The sequence below is a fragment of the Trematomus bernacchii genome, unplaced genomic scaffold (genome assembly GCF_902827165.1).
Source record: "Trematomus bernacchii unplaced genomic scaffold, fTreBer1.1, whole genome shotgun sequence".
In the NCBI taxonomy this organism is placed as follows: Eukaryota; Metazoa; Chordata; class Actinopteri; order Perciformes; family Nototheniidae; genus Trematomus; species Trematomus bernacchii.
In genome coordinates this window covers 1,466,758-1,489,634 of record NW_022987771.1, presented here as the reverse complement: position 1 = coordinate 1,489,634, position 22,877 = coordinate 1,466,758, and the positions used below count along the sequence as shown (strand labels likewise).

Genomic DNA, 22,877 nt, shown 5'->3' with positions numbered 1-22,877 from the left:
ATGTGGTCGATATACAGTATGTAATACACGATGATGATCAACATTACAAAATAATTAAGGCTTTAAATACCTGTAAGCATTATTTGGCAGGCTTTGAAGAAGAACAAAACAGCATGAGATAGCTTTTGCTTAATAATTCATGTACATGCATATAAGTGTTTATTGAAACATGCTTATAAATTATTTGTGAATTTGCAAAGATCTGTGCAACTGCTCGAATAAAAAAAATGATGGATTGACTTACCTTTGCTTCAACTGCTTTTTGAGTTTTGAGTTTTCATCCTTGAGCTAAGAGAAAGAACACGTGTTAAAAATCGAATCATGGTCAACAGATCAATATCTAAAAACATGATGTTTAATGCTTGAAGGTTTATGCGAGTATTTTTTTAATTGTTTCACCTTTTCAAGATCACTCTGGTGATTCTGATTGTTTTCGAGCTCCTGATTCAGCTTGTTCTTCTCATCTTGCAGCTTCTGCGTCTTTGCAGAATCTGCTTCTTTGAGCTCCTCTCTAAATGATAACAAATGTTAAGTTCATCTTACAACTTCGATAAAAACCGTACAACATAAACAACATTAGTTTGTAGGAAGTTCTTCTCCATAGCTATTTACTGTAGCCCACCAATTATATAATACAATTCATATTGAAGTCTAAAAGATATCTGTTACAAGCAGCCAAGACTGGTAAACACCTGAACTAAGAACATCCATAACATTCACCTGTTTGCAACTTACACTTGTATTTAGACTCTTATTGCACTACTTCTATTTGATTGTATTTACTTGCACTATGTTATCTGTGTTGCACTGTTGGAGGAGCCTGGGACCTAAGATGTTCATGTCATAACTACACTGTAGCTATGTACGAATGACAATACAAGCCTTGAATCTTGAATTTAAATATACTCACATTTCCTTACACAGACTCTCAGTCCTCTGAGTTTCTATGCAAAGCTGCTCTTTGGATACATTCAGGTCATCTTGATACTTGGAATTGTTTTTCTTCAATGTTTTCAGCTGAAACAAAAATGAACAACACACATATTTGTAGAAAACACTGAGGTCAACAGGATAAGAAGAGCCGCTTCACCTCTGAGAGTTTACGTTAGCGTCTCTCACCTGTGTCTGCGTCTTCTGCGTGGAGCCTCGGAGCTCCTCGAGCAAAGATTGAGCTTCATTCTTCTCCTGCATCAAAGTGGCTTTCTCTTTTGTCAGCTGTTCCAGAGCCTCAGCGGTCGTGCCAGAGACCTCTGTAGCCTAAATAGTGCACGAGCAGGATATTTGCTTAGAAAGGTTTTAAATTAGGAGCAGCATATGGCTGGTTGAGATCAACATCTGATTACCTCAACCAACCCAAATTAAAACATTGCAGGTCATTTGATAAAACTATTCATAATGCATTGCTAGACATCAACCAATGATTTTTATATTACTTCATAAATTAATTGCATGCCTAATGAGTTACTCATCTTAATTGCAGATTTAGAATCAGTTCAAAATCTCAGTTCATTGCAATTTCGCAGTAGATTCTAGTCGAGAATTAACAACATGAACACTACACTAAGGAGTCAAATAATTAGTAAATACTCTAAAGCTTAACAGCCTGTGGGCTCAGAACAGATACTGACAATTATTTAAGAAAGCAAGTTGTCCTTCCGAAACCTACTTTATATTAAGATATTTCATTATTTCTGTCCAAAAAGATGTTGCAAGCCCAAATACTTAAAGGTAGGGTAGGTAAGAATGGAGAAACCAGCTCGAGTGCGCTAGAATTTGAAAGTACGCAGCCGACAAAAATCTGCCCCTTCCTTCAGACTTCCTTACAGAGCCCCTCCTCCAACACACACGGACGCGCACATGACCAATGAGGGCACGAGATAAGTTTGTGCACGAGATGGAAGGCTGACAGGCAGGTAGGCCATCCAGTTATTTTAGCCGGGCCGGCTCAGATGATTGGTCGTGCTTTTTACAGTACTACGGCTTCCACAGATGACATTTTTTTAATGTATTTATTGTCAAAGCATTTAATATATTCATTGCTATCGGGATGTTAAGAGCATTCCATGGAATATAACAAAAAGTGTTTCTGAAGTGAATTACCTACCCCACCTTTAACATTTTAACAGAAGGGCATTGTAAATCAGATTATTGTGGCTATAATTATTAAAAAACTATGTTCGGAAAGTCTATTAGTAGGTAAGTCAGTCTATTTACATCGGTTACAAAATTAAATATGAAACACCACCATATGATGAGTGTGACAAAGATCAGCTTAGCCTTATATGGTCAGTTGATTTTAACATTATAATTGCCTCATCACGTTATAAGCCCACAGGCAAAGGCTGGGAGCCGAGGGTAGTTCACAGCAGTTAGTACATGGAAGGTGAAAGTTAGACATGAAGATAAAAGGGAAGTGGAAAGGCAGACAAACCAGCAAGCATGCAGTGAGAAGGTGCCCCAGCCACTCTAATCTATACACGTCAGTGATTACTACTGGAAGAGGAATACCTCAAGCTGCTTAGAAATGGCATTTTTTAGTTGGGATTCCAGCTGCCTGACTTGCTGCTGGGCTTCATCTCTCTCCACCTGCAGGGCCTCCTTCTGAGCCGCTAGATTTGAGATGCTTGAGGAAATCTCTTCTTTAACAACAGAGGAAGCAGACACCTCTGCGACAGCACTCTGGTATTGTTTATCCAAAAGTTCTTTATTGGTTTTTAGGTCCTTGACATCAATCTCTAGTTGTCTCTGGCTAGCGTGCATCTTCTCCATCTCCCCGAGGAGTTTTGACCGTTCTGCATGCAAGGTTTCTTGGCTTGTGTTGAGAGAAGAAATGTTCTGCTCCAATTGACACTTTGCAGCTAAAAGGTCTTCCTTCTCTGTGGTCAGCGAGGTCATCTGTTTGCCTGTATCCTCAAGCTTAGATGATAGCTGTTCTTTATCTGTTGTCAACTGACTAGTTTCTTGCTCTCGCTGCTTCAATTGCGTTTTTAATGCCTTCGCGTCCATGACAAAAGACTTGTTTTGCTCATCAGTATTCCTAAGGTTAGAAGAAATCTCTTTATTTTCATCTGTGACCTTAGACAATGTTTTCTTCAGCTCCTCAATTTGTTTGGAGAGACCCTCCTTGTCAGATTTAGTTTTATTGCATTCACCGGACTCAGTCTGTAGCTGGGCCTCAAGAAGTTGCTTGGCCCCTGATATCGATTCAATCTTACTTTTTAACTCTTGGATCTCTTGAAGCAGACCCTGATTCTCGTTCTGCAAGGACTGCACTTTGTTGTCGGTGTCAGCCTGCAACGACTTCAGACCCTGACTATCTTTAGAAAGGTTATCAACCTGTTTAACAAGTTCAGAATTAGCCTTCTCAAAATCTGTTTTTAGTTTACTGTGCTCTTGAATAAGTTCAGCTTTGCCATTTTTAAGAGTTTCAATATCAGAGTTGTGTTTCTGAAGCTCATTTTGTAAGTCAGCCTTTTCTCGTTTCAATGAGTTCATCTCTGCTTCAATTTGGTCTTTTTGCCGTTTGCCTTCCTCTAGCATTGTTGTTAGATGAGACTTCTCTTGAACAACAGCATCATTAGTTTTGGAGTTACTATCCAACTGGTTTCTATTTGTTCGGATTTCACTAGCTAGCTTATCACGCTCTAGAGAAAGAGCATTACTCTCAGATAGGGTTTTAGTGTGCATCTTTTCCAACTCTCCCTTCTCTCCCGCTAAACGCTCATAATCCATTTTCTGCTGCTCTAATGCTGAATCCAGGCTCATGTTTTCTTTTCGTACAACATGTAGAGACATCTCAATTTCAGAACTCTGAAGGCAAAACGTTTGCTTCTCTTGCTCAAGCTTCTTCAACTCCGTGTTCAATGAATTCCTTTCTTCAGCTGAGGATTTGTTGTTGGCAAGTAGTTCCTCTTGATGTTTTGAGAGCTTTTTCTCAGTTAATAACAGTTCTTCAGTCTGGACTGAAAGCTCCTGGTGACTAATCTCAAGGGCAGAGAACTTGGTCTGTACATCTGAAAGCTGTTTCTCCAGTTTGCTTTTCTCCGCCTTAACATCTTCACTTTCCTTACATCTATTTTCCAGATCTAGATTTTGCTTTTCCATATCTTTGGACAACTGTTCAACATCATGCTTGTGGGAGTCAAGCTCAGCAGAAAGACACTGGGGGAAAAAAGGAGGGGAATATATATATAGGGGAAAGTAAGATGAATCCAAAATAAACCAAGCTGAAATGGACATAAGTGATTTGCAATTGGAAAGGTTATGCTGCACAAGCATACAAATGGCAAAGATAACACCACAGCTTACACCACAATGACTTCCATCCATATGAAGGTGGAACATTTTCACTTCAGCCCTTACTTTTAAGAATGTATTAATGAAATGGATGTAATCAAATAAACTGGCATTTAAACATTGTGCCTGCTGTGTATACTACCATCACCTGCAGCATCTTTTATAGAGAGGCGAAGTCCCTCCATGGGACCTTATTTCGGAAAAATTATGTATTGAAGTCAATGGGGAGAGAAAGATTATCTTTCGATCCCGTTTGAATTGTGCCACGAATTACACATATGATGTTTGTCAATTTAAAAGATAATTCTGCAAGTCACAAAAATACAAATGCGTCGTAAAACTGTGAAGTAACACTTTTTTTTTTGTGTGAAACCGCTCAATTAACTACATCTCCCGTCTCGCACCACACACCAAGACGGCCGTCACGTTGGCACATTTCACTTCTTTCTTTCAGAATGAGGCGAAAAGTATTAAAAGAGGTGAAAATCACTCCAAGTCTGGGCATGTTGAGAGCTGTACATACACACAAGGGGAGTTAGGCGGTTCCGTAAGAGCCAGCATGCGGGACCGGGATTCTGGGATTTGTAGTCTTTCTAGTTGCGTATTTTTCATAGTCTTATTTTTTAAGATTGACAAACATCATATGTGTAATTCGTGGCACGGGATCGAAAGATACGTTTTCTCTCCCCATTGACTTCAATACATACTTTTTCCGAAATAAGGTCCCATGGGTCGGAAGTAGAAGGGCGGGACTTCGCCTCTCTATATCACTTATAACAGTACAGAAATACACATTGCCACAAGTATTTATGTTTTTTATAAATGAAATAAGGGTAAAACAGGTAAATAGTGTAAGCCAAAAAAGTAGAAGGCATAAAAAAAACTAACTTAGGCAGTGAAAATGTTCAACCCAAATGAAATATCAGGTAATAACAAAATGCTAGCAGGGGTACAAAGCAAAATCGGTAATCACTTATTGTAATTTGAAAGAGAAAATGTAAATCAATAGCTTAAGTATGTAAATAGTAAGTAGTGTTTAAACGTGAACATTTAGCACACAATCCGTGTAATATTTGTACAACAATAACTTTTAAAATGACTTAAACTTCACGTAATCTTAATCAGGTGTACCCCTGCAAGCATAAAGCAAATGACACCATCAAATATAAAGCTGGGATGAGTATGCAAAAATATGTTATTAGCATTCATGTTGGGGAGATTAGCAACTCATCACAAATGAACTGTATGACGTTACTTAAGAGTGAAAATGCTGGGGATAATATACATTATTAATGATTGATGTTAAAGCAAGGACAAATAATCTTACACAGTTAAATGTTGTCTCCCATAAATGTGTTGCAACACTTAGTTTAATTTGTTTTAGTGTTTAAACTGAATTTCAACTTTTCATTCACAAAGAGGATAGGTTTTTTGTCATGATCTTTAAAGGGGACCTATCATGCAAAATGCACTTTTGTACGTCTTTTATACATGAATATGTGTCCCCGGTGTTCCAGGGAACTCACAAAGTGTCAGAAAACACAACCCTCTCTATTTTCCTCCATACCCAAATCTCTAAAAAAGGGGCTGCAACGGATCTGATACAAACTGATCCAGATTTGAACACTGTCCTGACGTCAGGACAGTGGCGCTACGGCTATTGGGCCAACTCCACCAATCAGGAGGAGACAACCACGGCATTGCCGTTCGAAAGCGCTGGAGACGTTGTAGTACATATGCCAGGCCTCTAGATGGTGCTGTTGCTCACAGAATCAACCCTTGCAAAAACAGAGCTAACATTTTTCAAATTGAGCAAAATGAGGCATGGCTAAAATGCATGATCTGTTTGGTATTTTGAAAAAAAAAAAGTATAAATATGCCTTATATAGGTATGGTCCTACACTATATTATTCAAATATAGCATGATAGGTCCACTTTAAATATCATCATGAGTAGAATCAATAATCCATCAAATACATTTTTACATGTTACTGATAGAACATTGAAAACATCTTGTTTCAACTGAAGTGTCTGTACCTTCGAAGGTTTCTGCTTACCTTAGCCTGTTCTTTGTAAGTCTGCAACTCAGAAACCAAATTCTCCAGCTCTTTGGTTTTGTCCTTGGATGAGGAGAGCTCCTGCTTCAACGTGTCTACCTGACTCTGAAGAACCCCAAGGTCCTTTGCATGGAGCTCTGAAGCCTGAGAGGAGGATTTCTCTTGCGTCTCCTTTAGCTCCTCAACTAAGGTCTCACTCTGTTTTACAGCCTTCTCCTAGAAATCAAGAGATCAGAAAGACAATAACTAACAGTTTTCTCCTAGAAATCAAGAGATCAGAAAGACAATAACTAACAGTCTTCTCCTTGAAATCAAGAGATCAGAAAGACAATAAATAACAGTTTTCTCCTAAAAATCAAGAGATCAGAAAGACAATAACTAACAGTCTTCTCCTTGAAATCAAGAGATCAGAAAGACAATAACTAACAGTCTTCTCCTTGAAATCAAGAGATCAGAAAGACAATAACTAACAGTCTTCTCCTAGAAATCAAGAGATCAGAAAGACAATAACTAACAGTCTTCTCCTTGAAATCAAGAGATCAGAAAGACAATAAATAACAGTCTTCTCCTAGAAATCAAGAGATCAATAACTATCATTCTTCTCCTAGAAATCAAGAGATCAGAAAGACAATAACTAACAGTCTTCTCCTTGAAATCAAGAGATCAGAAAGACAATAACTAACAGTCGTCTCCTAGAAATCAAGAGATCAATAACTATCATTCTTCTCCTAGAAATCAAGAGATCAGAAAGACAATAACTAACAGTTTTCTCCTAGAAATCAAGAGATCAATAACTAACAGTCTTCTACTAGAAATCAAGAGATCATATGGTCATATGATAGACTAAATGAATTCTAAATAAACATAAAAAGCTATTTGTAGTATATTAAAGTATATTTACCCACTTTTTCATTTACAATTTTTTGTATGTGACATTTACTTCTCAAAATCAAACACATTTTGTGTGACTGTCCCGCAATACTAACCAGGTTAGTAATGTTGTCCTGAAGGCTACTCATTTGAGCCTGATGTGCGTCTCTGGTCTCTTTCAGCTCCTGCTCTTTGCGGGTCTGTTCTTGCTGCAGTTGTTCATTTGAGTGTGCCACCTTCTCCTTCTCCTCGGTTAGTTGACTCTGTAACTCCTCAAGCCTCCTGAGTGATGACAAAAACAGAGGACATTAGACGAGGCATGGAATGACACAAAAGCAAGAAATGTATTGTTTTTTTTACATACGATTGGTTTATGTTTTTGTAGTAATCACGTAATACAGGAGAAGGTAATAATGAAGTGTCGTACCTTTCTTTTTGCATGAGATCTTCATTCATTTTTGTCAGCTGTACTGAACTATCGCCAGATGTCTTCATCATGTCTGAAATATCATTTTCCAGCTTGCATTTGTCCTTTGAAAGCTGCTCACGCTTTTCATCTGCAGCCTTCAGCTTTCTCTCCAGGCCTGAATAAGACAAGATGTTTCATAGATTATAATGTTATTTTCAACCAGAAAGGAGAAAAAACGTACTACATAGTAACCGTTTAACGTGCATGCAGTTTAAACGTTCTCACCGGAAAGCTGACTTCTTAAAGACTCTGACTCGGTGGTCAGAGAAGTGCACTGCTCTTCCTTCTGACTGAGCTTCTCAAGTGTTTCTGCAAGAGGAAAATTGTTGCATGTTAGATCCTAGAAGCCTTAATGAATAGGAAGAGGCAAATTACTAACAGAAAAGGTAGGAGGAAAAACAGTTTACATTTTACCTTGCATAGAGTTTGATGATTTAGTCTGCTCCTCTGTGCTGTCAGCCATCTTTTGTTTCTGTGGGGGGGAAATACATTCTGCATCACATTTGTGTGTTTGATGTTTCTGGAATATCCTCATTTATACATTTTCAGGAATGTTAAAGGTTTTGTGGTTTGTCCAGCATTATAATTATTATATTATTAGTTTAATGATGAGAAAAGGTGATGTATTGAACCAGATGATATGATAGCTCATTGCATATATGTGTATAATGTATATTTGTTGGGTAACTAACAAGGATTTGCACTAGTGGATTTAGACAAATTAAACAAATGTACATAGTTTGTTCATCAAAAGGACACTAAACACGAACAAGCCCGGTATCCATAATAGCTGCGACCATGCATTCACACACAACACTCGACCTCCAATCTCAATTTCACCCTTCTAGAGTGGGGTAGTATTTTATGGACTGGCCAACCAAGCTATACAGCTGCTGGTTTAGCTAATAAGACAAGTGAGACAAAAAAAGGTACTCTACCATAACTAAGCTATAAGACTCACCATGCCTCCAAGCTCCTGTTCCAGGGCGTCCTTCTCCTGCTGTACAGTGGTCAGAGTCTGCTTTAAAGAGAGGACTTCCTGCTGTCGGCACTCCACCTGTGAGCTCAATTCACTAACCTATAGCACATGTCAAGTAAATATTACAGTTGGTAATAGAGAAAAAGCAAACCGCAACGAAATATGCACACCAAAAAGAAATGAATGACAAAGGACATGCAGAGATTGCTTCGCTCACATAACACACACTGAACATGGAGTATTAAAATGGAGATGAATTAGAACCCACCTTTGAATCCTGGCTGTTCCCTTGGTTCTGAACCAGCTCTATTTGACTCTTCAGGGTGACAAGTTCCTGGTTACCTTGTGCTACTTGGCTGCGCAGAGCCACTATTTCTGACATCTGCTCTTTGGTTTCTCTATCCTTGTCTTGGGCCTGTTGTGCCAACATGGTTTCTTTATCCTCAAGCTCCTTCACCCTAAGTTCGCCTGCATGAAGTTTTCCAAGAACATCCTCCATCTCCACCAGGTGCTGCTCCTCTACTCTTTCAACGCTGGACTCTAGAGAATCCTCCAGTCGCTCCTTATCATCAATCAAAGACGACAGCTGTGTCTTCAGCGCCTGCTTCTTCCGAGTCCAAGCTGCAGCATCGGCCTCATGTTTGGCACCAGCCTCCTCTAGAGCCAACGGGTGCTCTACCTTCAGCCTTTCAAGTGCACTTTTGGTTTCAATAAGTTCTTCTGCCTGGGCCCCTGCACCTTTGCTAAAAGATACCTTTAGCTCGTCCATGGCTTGCTGATGAGAGGCGATGGAAGACTCAAACTTGGAACGCCACAGATCAATTTTGTCAGCGTTCTCTTTCTCAGCCTGGCTTAAGCGCATCTGAAGCTGCTCGTGTTCACCAGAGAGCCGGACCGACGCAGCCTGAAGCTGGGCGGCTGCCTCACTGTGGCTCTTTTCTTGGGCTTCTAACTTCTCCTTGTACTTTGCTAGTTCTTCTTTCTGCTTTGTTTCTTGGGAAGTCAGCTGATCCCTCAGAGAGTTTATCTCTTCCAGAAGGGGAGAAAGGGTAGAGTTTGAGTCTTCAGAGCCCTGTTGGGACCCGAGACGCAGCTGCAGGTCCGCTACCTCTCGGCTTCGTAGTGAAAGGTCCCTCTCAAGGTCCATAATACGGGATCTTTCTGACACAGTAGCAACCTTAAAGAACAAAACAATCTTATTTTCAAAGATGTATCTTACATAGTTTAGTACGGTATTCAAACATAAATCGGTCTTAGACTTTATCAGACTTAACTGTCACTAAACAAACGAAAACTGACTGGTTAACTGCAATTATAGCCACACTTAGTAATAATAAAATGTGTCTGACAGAATTGAATTTGCTTGCTAAATGAGGAGGGCATGACAAACATAGATCCTGTAAACAATGTGTTACACTGACCTCTTGTGGCCATGGTCCAAATAATGAAAGTGAACACTGAAAGCATGTATGGAGCTATAACTGTGTGTAAGACAATTCCCCCCCATCTATTACACTAACACTATATCACTGAATTAATGCTAATGTTAACCTCATGATTTACATGAATTAAGAATAACATTTTGGGAACATTGACATGTTCCACTTTATTCCAGCTATGTTCCAAATCTGCATTTCATTATAATGTTCCCAAATATGCATCAATTCTGCTGCTTAAGCTTAATATTTAATAGCTTGGTTAATAATTGGCCCTGAAACTAGAAAGATATTGTTCTCGACATCCCTTATGACTATAAGACCCCAGGGGAGCACAAGGATGCAAAGTCTGGGAGTAGGAACAGGTTTCTGACTATCAAAACGCAGGGACACCAATAAGCAGGACAAATGGATGCTGGGAAGGACTGGGGAAATATTTTATAGGATAACTTAGACAAGGACAAGGGAGAAGTTTGTCTGTCTGGTTAAGCAGTGATAGCAGTATAGCGAGAGTGAGTTCAGGTTGGGTTACGTATCGGAAAAAGGGTTCAAGTAAAAGTGGGCTGAAAGTTACATCTGGTAATTTTTTGACAGTTGTCATTTTATACCTTAAAACGTAAAATAATTTTGCGGGGATCGATTTAAATGCGAGGTATAATACTTAAAAAAGGGTAAATAATTCTGTAGCTAATGCCACACTGTAATGCCAGACTGGATAGACCAATTTGAGCATTTATATAAACTTTTAAACTTATTGTTCTGATTATTTGGGTATTATTTTGCTTATATATAAAGTCTGAAAAATGCATTTGTGGGGTCCATTCACCACAAGCTTATACAAAGCAAAGCTCCAGTTGCTGCCCAGCACCTCTCGGTATCCCTTGAAAATGTTTTGGCCACTATCCCCGGCACTTTGTTCCAACGCAGCACACTGCAGAGCGGCTTTCATTACCCTATTGTCTTCTAACTCTCTTTGGAGTTTCTCAGCTTTGGTCTTTTCAAAGAGTAGGCTCTGTTCAAGCTCCTTAATGTGGGCATGCTCCAGTCTGGTCTGCGTCTGTTAGTAAACAAGGGGGAGAGGAAGAGAACACACCAGTGCCACCATCACATGCCAGCCCAACGCAGACAGAGAGGGAGGGAGACAGGAGAGAGGATGGAGGGGTTTAGACAATGATAATGGTAGGGGGGGTTGTGCGTGTATTGTGTGCGTGTGTTGTGTATGTGTGTGTGTGTATTTTGTGTACGAGTATTTGGGGGATTGGGGAAAGGGTATTGGGAGGGGGTGGGAAGTGATGGATGAGTGAAAATGAGACATCCCATGCAGAACTTTCAGGCTGTGCGATAAACAGCTGCACACAGGGAATGTTGAGAAAAAAAAAATGGTGTGAGATACAAAACAAGCGACAAAAGAGGGGGCCATGTGTTATGGATGTGCAGGATGAGTATGTTTATGGAGGCAGTTTATAAGTAACCATGCAAAATTGACACCTGGTGAACAAAGCACATTGATTGTTACGATACACAGAAAACTGGATAATTTGTGTCAAGCCACCAAGTAAATCACCTAAAAATGACTTCACCACATCATGGGGAGAAAGCAGTGCAGGTTGTTTCCTGAACCCTGTACACAGACATGATCTAATGTTGTAGAATTGTCATATTGATTTATTAATACAAAATCAATATAAAGATGTGTTTCTGCATATAAAGCTCCCCATAGCATCTGTATCTTCTACTCGTCATCTTGTGACGCATGAAGCCTTTTCAATAACCACACTGCTTTCTCTCTTTGGTGATAAGGCCATTGTTCACAATGCATATTGTAAGTAGTGTATAAGAAACCACCAGTTATCAGACCCCCATGTGCTGGATTGGAGACCAAATTAAAATAAATAAATCAGTATTGAAAAGCTCAGGCTGTTGGACTCAAGAAACAGAAATGATTCGCATTTGACTTTTGTTTGCTATGAATAACAGTTTTTAAGGAACTTAAGGAAGCATTTCTTGATAAAGGCTTATTGTATTATATCAGGGGTCGGCAACCTTTTTGATATGAAGTGCCATTAAAAAAATAAAATGTTATCAGCGTGCCGACGCTCGTGAACTGTCAACAGGAGGGCGGGGGGAGCCTCGCTGCGGGGAAGCAGTGTGTGGACCTGTCAGCGCAACTTACATGATGTCGAATTTAACAAACAAATTTAAATAATTGGTTTAAACGGCATAATAATAAGGACGGTCGTCCGTTCTGTGATTCTCCAGAACACACAGATGGCCGGTCCGCCCCTTTGTAGCATATTATTTTGATGAGAGATGAGCAGATCGCCACTGGGCTTTCAACTAAAGACACAGCCACGCAAAAACTGCGGCATTTGTAAAGCTCCTTATGGGTACTGCAATTTGTGAAGTGCTTTCCTCTGCGGTGAAACGATCAGCACTGCACCACGGAGGAAAGCGGCAGAAAGTCGCCTGGAGTTAAAGAAAGTGGGGCTGCGTTGCGTGCATGGCTTCGTTCTGCAGGTAACGGGGAGACGCGCTGTGGCGGCGGTCTCGTTCAGGATCCGAAAATCAAAATGTAATATTTTGCACATTTATTCCACTTATTCCTAGTGTGTCACTGGTTACGGTGCCACGTGCGCCAGGGGTTGCCGACCCCTGTATTATATGTTCCCCAATGCACTTAAACTTAAAAGTTTCATTTAAAAAAAAAAAAGGGGAATAGCCTCAATTTTAAATGTTGTGTCCACAGCATATCCCAGGTCACACATTGGGTTTTCCATGGACACAATATGGCAAAAGAGACCTGCCTGGCTAAATTACTGATATACCTAACTCAAAAGGTAATGAATAAAGCAATAAGGATTCGATTTGGAAACAAGAAAAATACATTTGAGGGCTCACTGTACATCTTTTGAGTAATTTGAATGTAAATTGTCGTTAGCGTAGTTAAGACCTTCAATGTAGCCTGACACATCTAAGTTTATATGAAAATTACATTTGTATTCTCAAGCTGAGTGCATTTCCCATCAAATTGCAGTGGGCAAACAGAGTTCAGGTCTGTGACTGGGGAGTGGAATGACAAGGGAGCATCTCCAGTGGTTCCATGCTGAGCACTGGACCAACATGAAAGACGGGGAAGAGAAGGAAGAAGAAGCAATAACATCAAATCACTGAACAGGGAGGCACCGAGGGTTATAGCACAACATTAGTACACCTTTAACAGCTTGAAGTCAACAAAGCATTTGGGAGTTTTTGTTGATGTCTGTCAAGCTTCATGCGCATGTTCTATGTATCCACAGCTGTGAGTAAGTAATAAACTGTTAGTATACACGTTTAAAAAGAAGATATTCTAACCCTGTAGCCCTCAATTTAAAACATCTATTTTGAGCTTGGATGCCTTCAGGGTAAATGAGATGGTCCCCTGTGTAGCTCTGTGGAATAAATAACAAATCCTTTGATCAGATATGAACACAGGTAGCACTGAGCCCAAATACCCTGCCGGACATAACTTGGGATGAAAACATGACTCACCTAATATTAGGATAATGGTTTACCAGAGCCTTATGTTTTAAATGATACTACTAACATCACAGGCTCTTTTGGAACAATCACACTAGATTTGATAATTACCTGGAACAATATAATAATACTTTTTTTATTACATTTCCACGCAAACACGCCTACCGAGACTGCAGAGTAGGAGTATGACTGCTAACATAAAGAAATGCAAATGCTCTGTCAGGACTCAACTGGAGTTCTGTGATCAGAGGTACCTTTTAATCTTAGGGTGCTTTCACACAGTCATTAGGGCTGCTCGATTATGGCAAAAATCATAATCTCGATTATTTGGGTCAATAATTGATATCACGATTATTAAAAACGATTATCCATTTACTTTGAAAACATCCATTTATTGAAAAAAAAAATGTGAACAGTATGTTTTTAACAGTTGATTACCCTGAACTTTAAGTATAATTCAACTGAAAAACCAATAAAAAAAATAATTAAAAAAATAAAATAATCGTTTTATTTAGATTATGTTGTTTTCATAATCGTTGCAAGCCAAAATCGTAATTGCGATTAAAATACGATTAATTGAGCAGCCCTAACAGTCATTAGGTCTGAATCCTTACACTCTCTAAATGTGATATATTTATAAAATGTTGCCGATTTGCACTTTAATTATATGCTCCAAAAATCCCTTTAGTCAGTTATTTTTGCTGGAGATCTTTAATCTATACAACAGAAGCAATAAAGTGCTGATTTCCCCATGTTGGTGCTGATTCTGCAGGATGACGATCGCCAAACCTGTCTAATCAAGGATTCTGTATAACTCCATGTTTACTCACCTGTAAAAGGGTGTGTGAACATGAACGGGACGGGAGCTAAAATGCAGCAAGGTATCTGTTTCTTTTGTCCTTGGTTCGAACCAAATGAAACTACAGATGTGAAAGCACCCTTTAGTCGTATCCATGGAGACACACTGATATACAGTATACACAATGATCACTTTATTGTAATGGCTATAGAGCGAGTTTTGAAATGATATCCTGAGTTTGAACCAGGATGCAGGGTGATAAGAGCACCTGCTCAATTGTTCTTAATATAACTTTTAAAATCAGTAGAAAAATGTTGAGTTCGTATTTAATTAACATACCAATAATTTCATTACAGTCCTGTTTTAATATGATTACATTGGATTCGATAAAAAGTGTTAGTTGCCATGGTGTGTGTCCGTGTCGTGCAATTACCTCCAGGTCTCCTTTGGTAATGCAAGCTTCCTCCACGCGGAACTGAAGGTCCTCCACTTTTCTATTGGACAGAAAAATAAAGACAAGCAATGATTACGAAAAGGGTGAATCAAACTCGGGCACATATCTTTCCTCAGGACATGATAAGACTGTAATAGTATAACTGCATTATGATGCCATTTCCTCTCTCAACAAACTACATTTATAAAATGAATGATTGAGTGATAGTAAGACTTCTGGCAACCCTTACCTTCGCTCCTCTTCCAGCTGATTCAGCAAATCCACTTTGTCTTTGTCTGCAGCTTCTACCAAGGCTCGTAACTGATCCATCTTGGTCTCCATCTTGAACAGACAAACCAAAATGAATACAGGTGATGAGGCAACTCTTTTTCTCATGTCATTAGGAGTCAACAGTAGGGCCCAATCCCAAACCACGCCCTACACACTAGCCCTACACACTAGCCCTACACACTACCCCTCCGTTCGCGTGGAGGGTCCGCCACATTAAGTGCTGTTCCAAACCAACGAGTGTGGAGGGGGAGTGGGCTATCAAGCCATCAAACAGCGAGTCTGCATCGGTGCTGACTGGAGACCGGTCTCTACCTGACCGGTCTCAACGCTGTGTGTGTCCGTCAGGAAACGCGCTGTTAACAAGTAGTTCCAGCAAACATCCACTGATAAACTGCGATGTTAACAACCTCATGATAACCTCATATTTTTTTAACTTAGGATCGTATACCTGTGTTTAGTCTAGAAAAAGGTAAATGTGTGCATTTTATTATAAAGTTGTGTATATTTACAGACTGTTGCAAAAACTAAGAAGCTTATAAAAATCAGGTTTAAAACTAAAAGAGCTTTACAAAAAAGTAACACAATTAAAGATGTTTGGAGTTTTATTTGAGTTATTAATGTTAATGTTTTGACTAAGAGATGCTGATTTGATACCGTTGTTACATACAGTTACGGCATTTCCTGTTTCTGCCGGAGAGAGGGGAGTTTGTCCCAAAGCTTGCCGCTGTATTTACTCCCTCCAACTGACAGGAGGGAGCCTCGTTGAGCTGCGAGTGTCACTCCACGGAGTTCACTCAGTCACGGAGGGGGAGTGTGTAGGGGTAGGGTGTAGGGCGTGGTTTGGGATTGGGCCAAAGTTAATGCAGGTAGTTATTACTGAACCACTGGGGTAACTGACCTGCTCCTGATCGTCCCTGAGCAGGCCCATTTCTTGCGCCATCTCTCCAGCGTGGCCTGTTGCCTTGGCGACTTCAGCTCTCTCCGTGTCCCTTTCATTCATAAGCTGCTCGATGTGCTGCTGCTTCTCCTTCAGCGCCTCCTGCAGGGCGGTGGTGCCGGAAATCTTACGATTATACCGTGATGATGTCTCTGTTAGCTATGGAGGGACATAACACAAGCAACGTCAGACTGGGAAGAAAACACAGCCTTATAAAAACTGATAAAACGATGATGAGTGTGTCCGTGTCTCACCAGGCCTGTGCGGCTGGGCTTGGCGCTGACAGAGGACGCCACAGAGCTCATGCTACTGATAGAGGAGGCACTCGGGCTGCGCTTTAGCCCAGTTGGTGTGGCCACTACTTTCCGAACCGTTGTTTTTGCTTTGGCTGGCGTGGTGGAAGGGAAGCCGATGCGTGTGACTTTGTGGACTGGAGCAAATAAGCCGTACTTCGGTTGGCACTGAAAATATCTAGGGACACACATTGGAATACAATCATGCTGATGGAAGTCTTAGTAAACATGTGGTTAACTAGTATAACAACTTTTCTTTAAGTTATTGACAGATCCAGTGGTTTTTGTACCTTGTGCCTGCCACGGCCCCGTCGTTCTTTCCTAAGGGCTCATCCAATTCCACACCGCACCACTCGCCTTTGGCAAAATCGGTTTCTCCAAGGAAACGTACCACCCCTGCCTTTGTACCACCGACCTGAGAAGAAAAACACTAAACATTAGCCTACATTTAATCTCACACATGAGAGAAGCCTAAAGAGCAAGCAGCTTTACTGGGCAATACATCCTGAGTGAAATAAACCTATCAAAGCGACAGAAACAAGCATTTACCAGCTTTGAACTGCATGAGGCCAACATGTGAACATGTGAATGGAAATGTACATCATTACAATCAGTGTTAGTACCAGTACTTCTTTTGACTCAGGAGGTGGAATAGACCACTGATTTGAAGTGGAATAGACGATGTGTTGTGAAGTGGAAGGGACCATGTGTTATGGATTCATTTTACTCCATTGTAGAAAATGAAAGATCAGGAAATAGTTAAAACTTTACCAATACTCTGTCGCCCATCTTCAGTTCTCTTTCCCCTTTCTTGACGGATCCAGTCTCAGAGAGGTTGGAGACAGATTCACTGTTTGTGCGTGTGAGGTTAGATGGTGTCACCGGTGTCCCCGGTGTCGCTGGCGTAGTGGAGGAGGTCTTCTTGGTTGATGTGGTAGTTGAGGGTAATGTTGATTTTGTGGCAGGTGTATGTGAGGCGACGCTGCTAACTGAAGGAGTTGGTGAAGAAGCGCGGGAGGGGGGTGCCGTCAGAGTTCCATTAGCCTCCCCCTCTGTGCGAGACAACTTGGATGGGCGGGTAAATATCCCTCGCAGGGCATCACACTGGAAGTAGCGCACCCCTGCCACTGAGCCATCATTCTTCCCAATTGCCTCATCCAGAACAATCCCTGCCCACTGCCCTGGTGCAAACTGAGCCTCTCCCAAAAACTGTATGTGGCCTGACTTATTCCCATTAACCCAGACTCGCTCTCCAACCTGGAAGCTCTCCTCGGCACCATCTTCTGCACTGGCGTCTGGAGCCGGTTTGTTGGTTGCAGCAACTTTAGATCCTGCTAAAGAATAATGAGAGAGAAAGAGAACAAATGACTTGTGAGACTAATGTAAAAAATGGAGTGCAAAACATGCAATATGATGTTCATTGCAAAAGGTATTTTGCGTAAATGACAACAGGTGAATATAAACGCAGCTAAGGTACGTTATGGTTGTTATGCTCTCACATCGGTTTTGATTGAATGCAACCTGGAAAAATGTGATCAACAAACACTAAATTAGATTCTCTGCTGTATGTCTGTTAGGATAAAGATCAAAATAAACAGTGAGTGTGTCTAATATGCAGTTCTATTCATTCAATCAAATTGACCACCTTCTTTGCCGGTTTCTAGCAAAAAAACTGCATGAACCCATAAAAAAACTCTGTAGCTACAAGATACTACAATCAGTGTATCATGAGCTAAAACAGGTCTGCCAACAATGGCCCAAGTGAAGACTCTTACCTGAGCTGGGGTTGGTCTTAGGGGCCGCTGTCCCAGGCGGTCTCCCTATCTTGCTGGGCCCTTTTATCCCACTGGCCTTACTCATGTTTCTTCCTGTGATCTGATCAACCTACAAGGCTTGTGTCCGACGGTGGGTACAGACTGACCCCAGACCATCAAAAAACTGGTTGCCGCTTCGGGATGGCAACTTTTTAACGCTTCACCAAAATTATAAAAAAAATTAAAAAAATGTAAACTAAAAGCAAAACCAGGAAAAGGGAGTTGGGAGAAAAAGTGATGATCACAAGATGGACCCTGTTTGGAAGAAGAAAAAAAAAAACATTACTTGACATCAAGTTAAATAATCATTAAGACAAATGTATTATTTGCTGACTGTTCCTGCTTCTGCTATGGGTGGCACTGTGAGCAATATTTTCATTTGGAGATATGCATGTTAATACAACAGATACGCCTTCAAGTCATGTTCGTTGACTTTGTTTTTCGTGCAGTGTTAATGAGGGCATTTTGTTTCTGTTATGACAACAAGCTGCTCAGCACACACTGTCACAGTCAAGACCTAAAAATACCCTGTCAAAGGCCGGCCAGTCTATGCTATGCCATCATGAACTTCTGAATAGCTATTCATCTGTGACCTTAACCTTAATATACAGGCAGAGCCCCAAGCAGGCTCTCACTCAATCCATCATTCTGGCATCTAAACTCATGTAAGTCTGGTTAGCAGCTTTTCCTAAAAACAGGATTACTATAGTAACAAGACCACCATCAGCAGCAGATTATCCTGTTTGTCAGATTACCTCACCACGAAAGCTGTCTGAATGTGGGATTAAAGCATGGTGCCCCTGTCGCCGGCAGATTGGCAATATGATTTATTGTAACATTGTGATGAAATGGCCTTAATGAAATCAAACAACTGCTGATTATATTGACAGGTTTTGAGTTCCAGGCCAATTGAATTTACTGTCAGATCCGTAGCATCTCAAGCTATCTCAGTGGAGATGTTAACAACATAATCTCTGCTGGACCAGGTGCACAGAAGGTCTAGCACACCAAGTGTCATGCTTGACTATGTGTGTGACCACAATCAATAAAATCAAACTACACACAAGCAATCTAAAGCGAGGATGAGCCTGTTTGTCAACAACATGACCTGACAATTACTGGAATGTGCATGTGTTTTAACTCGCCTCTATAATGATGGCGCCATATTTAAACCTTACATTTGGTAGAAAACATGCAAACAAATGTTGTTTTCCGAATGACTGTATTTAGTAATTGGATTCAATGTGCTGTTCACCTGCCTGTTACACAAAAGCATCTCTTTGGATAGATTGAGGGATCAGTGTTTGTGTAACAGGTAACGAGAAGCTTTTTCGGACCAATTTGTGCCAGTGACTATATTTGTTAACTGAGACATTTTCTGTTACACACTGAATGCCAGTCAAGCTTTAGCAGTAATTTCACTTGTCCTCCTGAAATTAGCTTCAGCCATGTAAGTAAAGTGTATAAACAGCTTGGATAATATCAGGCAAAATGGTTTCACTATTCTCTTTCAGTAGCATAATCATTGATTTCAAACCCTTGAAGGGTCCCGGGGCAGAGTAACAAACATGTCTTGATAATGGGTGCCTGTTCGGAAGTCCCTTTCATAAATAAAAAGGTCAGCTAAGACATTTGATCTCACAAAGGGTAAAAATGTAATGAATAACTTGTTCCATGGTGTCACACAAACATACCTTTCATTCCTGTAAGGGCCTAAGAGCTCAAGTATGTAGGTTTACCGAAGACACGATTTCACACAGCCTAATCATTATTTCTCAGCAGAAAATAAAGGGTGGCCATCAGAAAGCAGTGAAGGCAGTGACCTAGTTCAAATGCAGCGTTCCAGTTTTTTCCCACAGTGCCTTTGAGTGATACTGATTAAGCCGTCAGGTCAATGGGAAGCCAAATAGAGAGAACCTTTCTATGGCTGGAGACTACATGGTTCATTCTAAAGTTTATGTATAATAATTATACAGCACAAATGATAAAAAGGGAAACTCCTACAAGCCTTTGGAATATTGCAAGAACTGTTTCTGAAGCCAATAAAAGCATAATGATATCTTTAGAACATCACCAGGCCTGCTTACAACTTTCTTGTGAGCATCAACAGAGGATGGGACAGCTCTGTCTGAACGAAAGCAGTCAGCTGAAAATGATCCACTTAGTCTGGAGAATTTCCCAGTGCAGTAATGTTAATCTTGTGGCACTGACTCTCACGTAAATCTGGTGGAGAAAGCCAAATACCAATGTTTGGGAAAAGGTTCGTTATTATAATGAACCTTTTTTACTTTCTTAGCTATACCCAATTCAATGTAGTCTGGTAGAAAATCAGTTATCAATACACAAAAAGAAATGGGTATATATGGTAGTCAGTAACAGAACTGAGATCATCTCCACTTCTCAAAATGACTGCATACACATAAACAACTTCCATGTTGGTAATAACAGAAGTGTATGTGCTCACAGGATATGAACAGTAGACCGTTTGTGAGGATTTCACGATTACTCATTTTCAAAAGCATGTTTGGAAAAGCAGAACAAAAATAAATCTGCAGATCAATATCTACATAACTTTGCTACCTAGTTAATAAACTGGCTTTATAGGATACAGTACTCTCGCCCACATTCTTCAGTCAAGCATATCTTGCCGACTGCAGGAGTGCAAAACAATTTATGATACAGATGTGAACTGAATCTGTTTGCATGTGTTGTTATAACAGTACAAACTCTCTATCCAGTTCAGCCTCCCAAGTATTTGTTAACTGGCGGGAGGGTGTACTTGTTACACAAGACAGCAGGCTTTCATTCCATCATGTTTTTCAGCAGGCTAATAATAACCATTGACATCAAGAATATTAAAGTACAAATATGTTTCCTAAGAATGTTTTTACAGCAGGTCCAGCTTTTACTGACTGGACTAAGTCTACAAACACGGCTACCTATTACACCTTTATACAACCGCAGATGTTTGTATTCACCGGTATAAGTAGCTCTGGTTCTTCCTTTTTGAGGAAACATCTGCTGGGATGATTGTGTAGTCCCCTGCTAGCACTGACAGTGGAAGGTGTGGAAAAACACCAACAGGACATGAGCACAGAATGAGAGCTTGAAGCATCCTACGTCTTCTGTGTCTGTGAAACAGATTCACCTGTTTTCAAGGAGCCTCATTGCCAACAGGCGGACATTAAACCTACATTACAGCTACTATATATCAACTCTAGCCAGTCTCAACACAAATCCTGGCACTTACAATTGTGGTTAGACATAAAAGGAGACCGAAATATATGGTTGGGTATCCAAAGTTTCCACTGCGACACCAAGGTTATATTCAGACTTTCCAGAACGTATAAAGCCTCTTCCATTAGAACAGCTATAGATTTGTATAACATTAAGTTTATGTAAAATCATACATAATGTTTTCTACATAATGTTTTTTATGTGTACCAATTAATACACTTTTTTTTAAATCAGACTTCCTCACCAATGTTAGCCATTCTATCATATAGCCTGAGATTAAATTCCACATGGAGAAGATTAAGACTAGTAGAAATACCGGAATTTCAAAGTGTTATTGACTCAAATTCCCCAGCCTGTAACCCGACATAAAAAAACGTAATTCTTATTAATCTGTTAAACTGTTTTTTGTCCGAAACAGAAAGGCTTAAAATAAATAGTATCACCTTTCAACTGCCAAATGCATTTAATCTACTTATGTGCAGTTGCTTCACTGACATAGTGTACCTGTGCAGTCAAGTCAATTATCCTGAGGCAGAGGTGGAAGAAGTACTCAGATCTTGTACTTAAGTCAAAGTCGAAGTACCAGAGTGTGGGAATACTCAGTTGCAATTAAACGTCCAGCAATCAAAATGTTACATATGTAAGAGTAGAAAGGTGTTGGCATCAAAATATACTTAAAGTACCAAAAGTAAAAGTACTCATTATGCCGATTGGCCCATTTCAGAATAATACATACCATATGTATTGATCATAATTATTGATGCATTAGTGTGATCAAAGCTGGAAAAGGTGCAGCTCATTTTAATTACTTTGTATACTGTAAGGTAGCTTGTGAATTTACTCCAGGTGTAACTAAATTCTTATTTGATTTTATTTCACATTATTAATCCAAATCTGCAAAGTAACTAAAGGTATTAAATAAATGCAGGGGAGTAAAAGTACATGATAGACCTCTGAATTGTACAAATAAGCATACAATGGATATACTCAAGTAAAGTACAAGTACCCCACAATTGTACAGTGCTTAACTAAATCTATGTGTTTACTTTAAACCACTGTCCTGAGGTCTTGGCAGTGGTATAGCCTTTGAAAGTGCCTCGCCTTGTACCCTCTCAGTAGCTAGCGGATTGAGAGCTGTCGATGAGGTGGCACATCTGGTAAAATAAATCTGAGAATATACAACCACCATAACCGCTAGCGTACTTACCTTACTAGCTTAGTTGACAAATCTGGTGAGACATATATCCTGTTTGTGATGAGTTATACAGGTAACATTCAAAACACCGGAATAGCCCGACCAGTGTGGCAAGCAAAACGACTAAAGCAAATTCCTTGAGTCCAAAAGTGTCCGCAATGTCACCAGAGCTCCAGTAGGGCACACTGCTGCTACAAGTTGAGAGTCTGCGTAACAATTTCTAACAGATTAACGTGAAGTCACCTGTTAAAACAC

The 22,877-nt window shown here is 40.2% G+C and overlaps 1 protein-coding gene across 5 annotated transcripts in view; it reads right to left on the bottom strand.

Moving 5' to 3' along the window:
• Nucleotides 1–22,877, bottom strand: part of clip1a (CAP-GLY domain containing linker protein 1a) — a 29,419-nt gene that overhangs the window by 6,140 nt on the left and 402 nt on the right. For 2 of the 5 annotated variants that reach the window (XM_034148683.1, XM_034148685.1), the window contains exons 2-21: nt 18,152–18,445; nt 17,148–17,710; nt 16,667–16,791; nt 16,338–16,554; nt 16,045–16,242; nt 15,106–15,197; nt 14,856–14,916; nt 11,060–11,164; nt 8,940–9,848; nt 8,654–8,770; nt 8,107–8,164; nt 7,918–8,001; nt 7,651–7,807; nt 7,340–7,505; nt 6,354–6,569; nt 2,509–4,161; nt 1,120–1,257; nt 911–1,017; nt 400–511; nt 245–288 (exon numbers count right to left, since the gene is read on the bottom strand). In XM_034148683.1, coding sequence (XP_034004574.1) covers nt 245–288; nt 400–511; nt 911–1,017; nt 1,120–1,257; nt 2,509–4,161; nt 6,354–6,569; nt 7,340–7,505; nt 7,651–7,807; nt 7,918–8,001; nt 8,107–8,164; nt 8,654–8,770; nt 8,940–9,848; nt 11,060–11,164; nt 14,856–14,916; nt 15,106–15,197; nt 16,045–16,242; nt 16,338–16,554; nt 16,667–16,791; nt 17,148–17,710; nt 18,152–18,236 — 5,207 coding nt within the window. In that variant the 5' untranslated portion in view covers nt 18,237–18,445. The remainder of the gene's footprint in view (nt 1–244; nt 289–399; nt 512–910; nt 1,018–1,119; nt 1,258–2,508; nt 4,162–6,353; nt 6,570–7,339; nt 7,506–7,650; nt 7,808–7,917; nt 8,002–8,106; nt 8,165–8,653; nt 8,771–8,939; nt 9,849–11,059; nt 11,165–14,855; nt 14,917–15,105; nt 15,198–16,044; nt 16,243–16,337; nt 16,555–16,666; nt 16,792–17,147; nt 17,711–18,151; nt 18,446–22,877) is intronic. The other 3 variants (XM_034148684.1, XM_034148686.1, XM_034148687.1) reach the window with 3 other exon arrangements.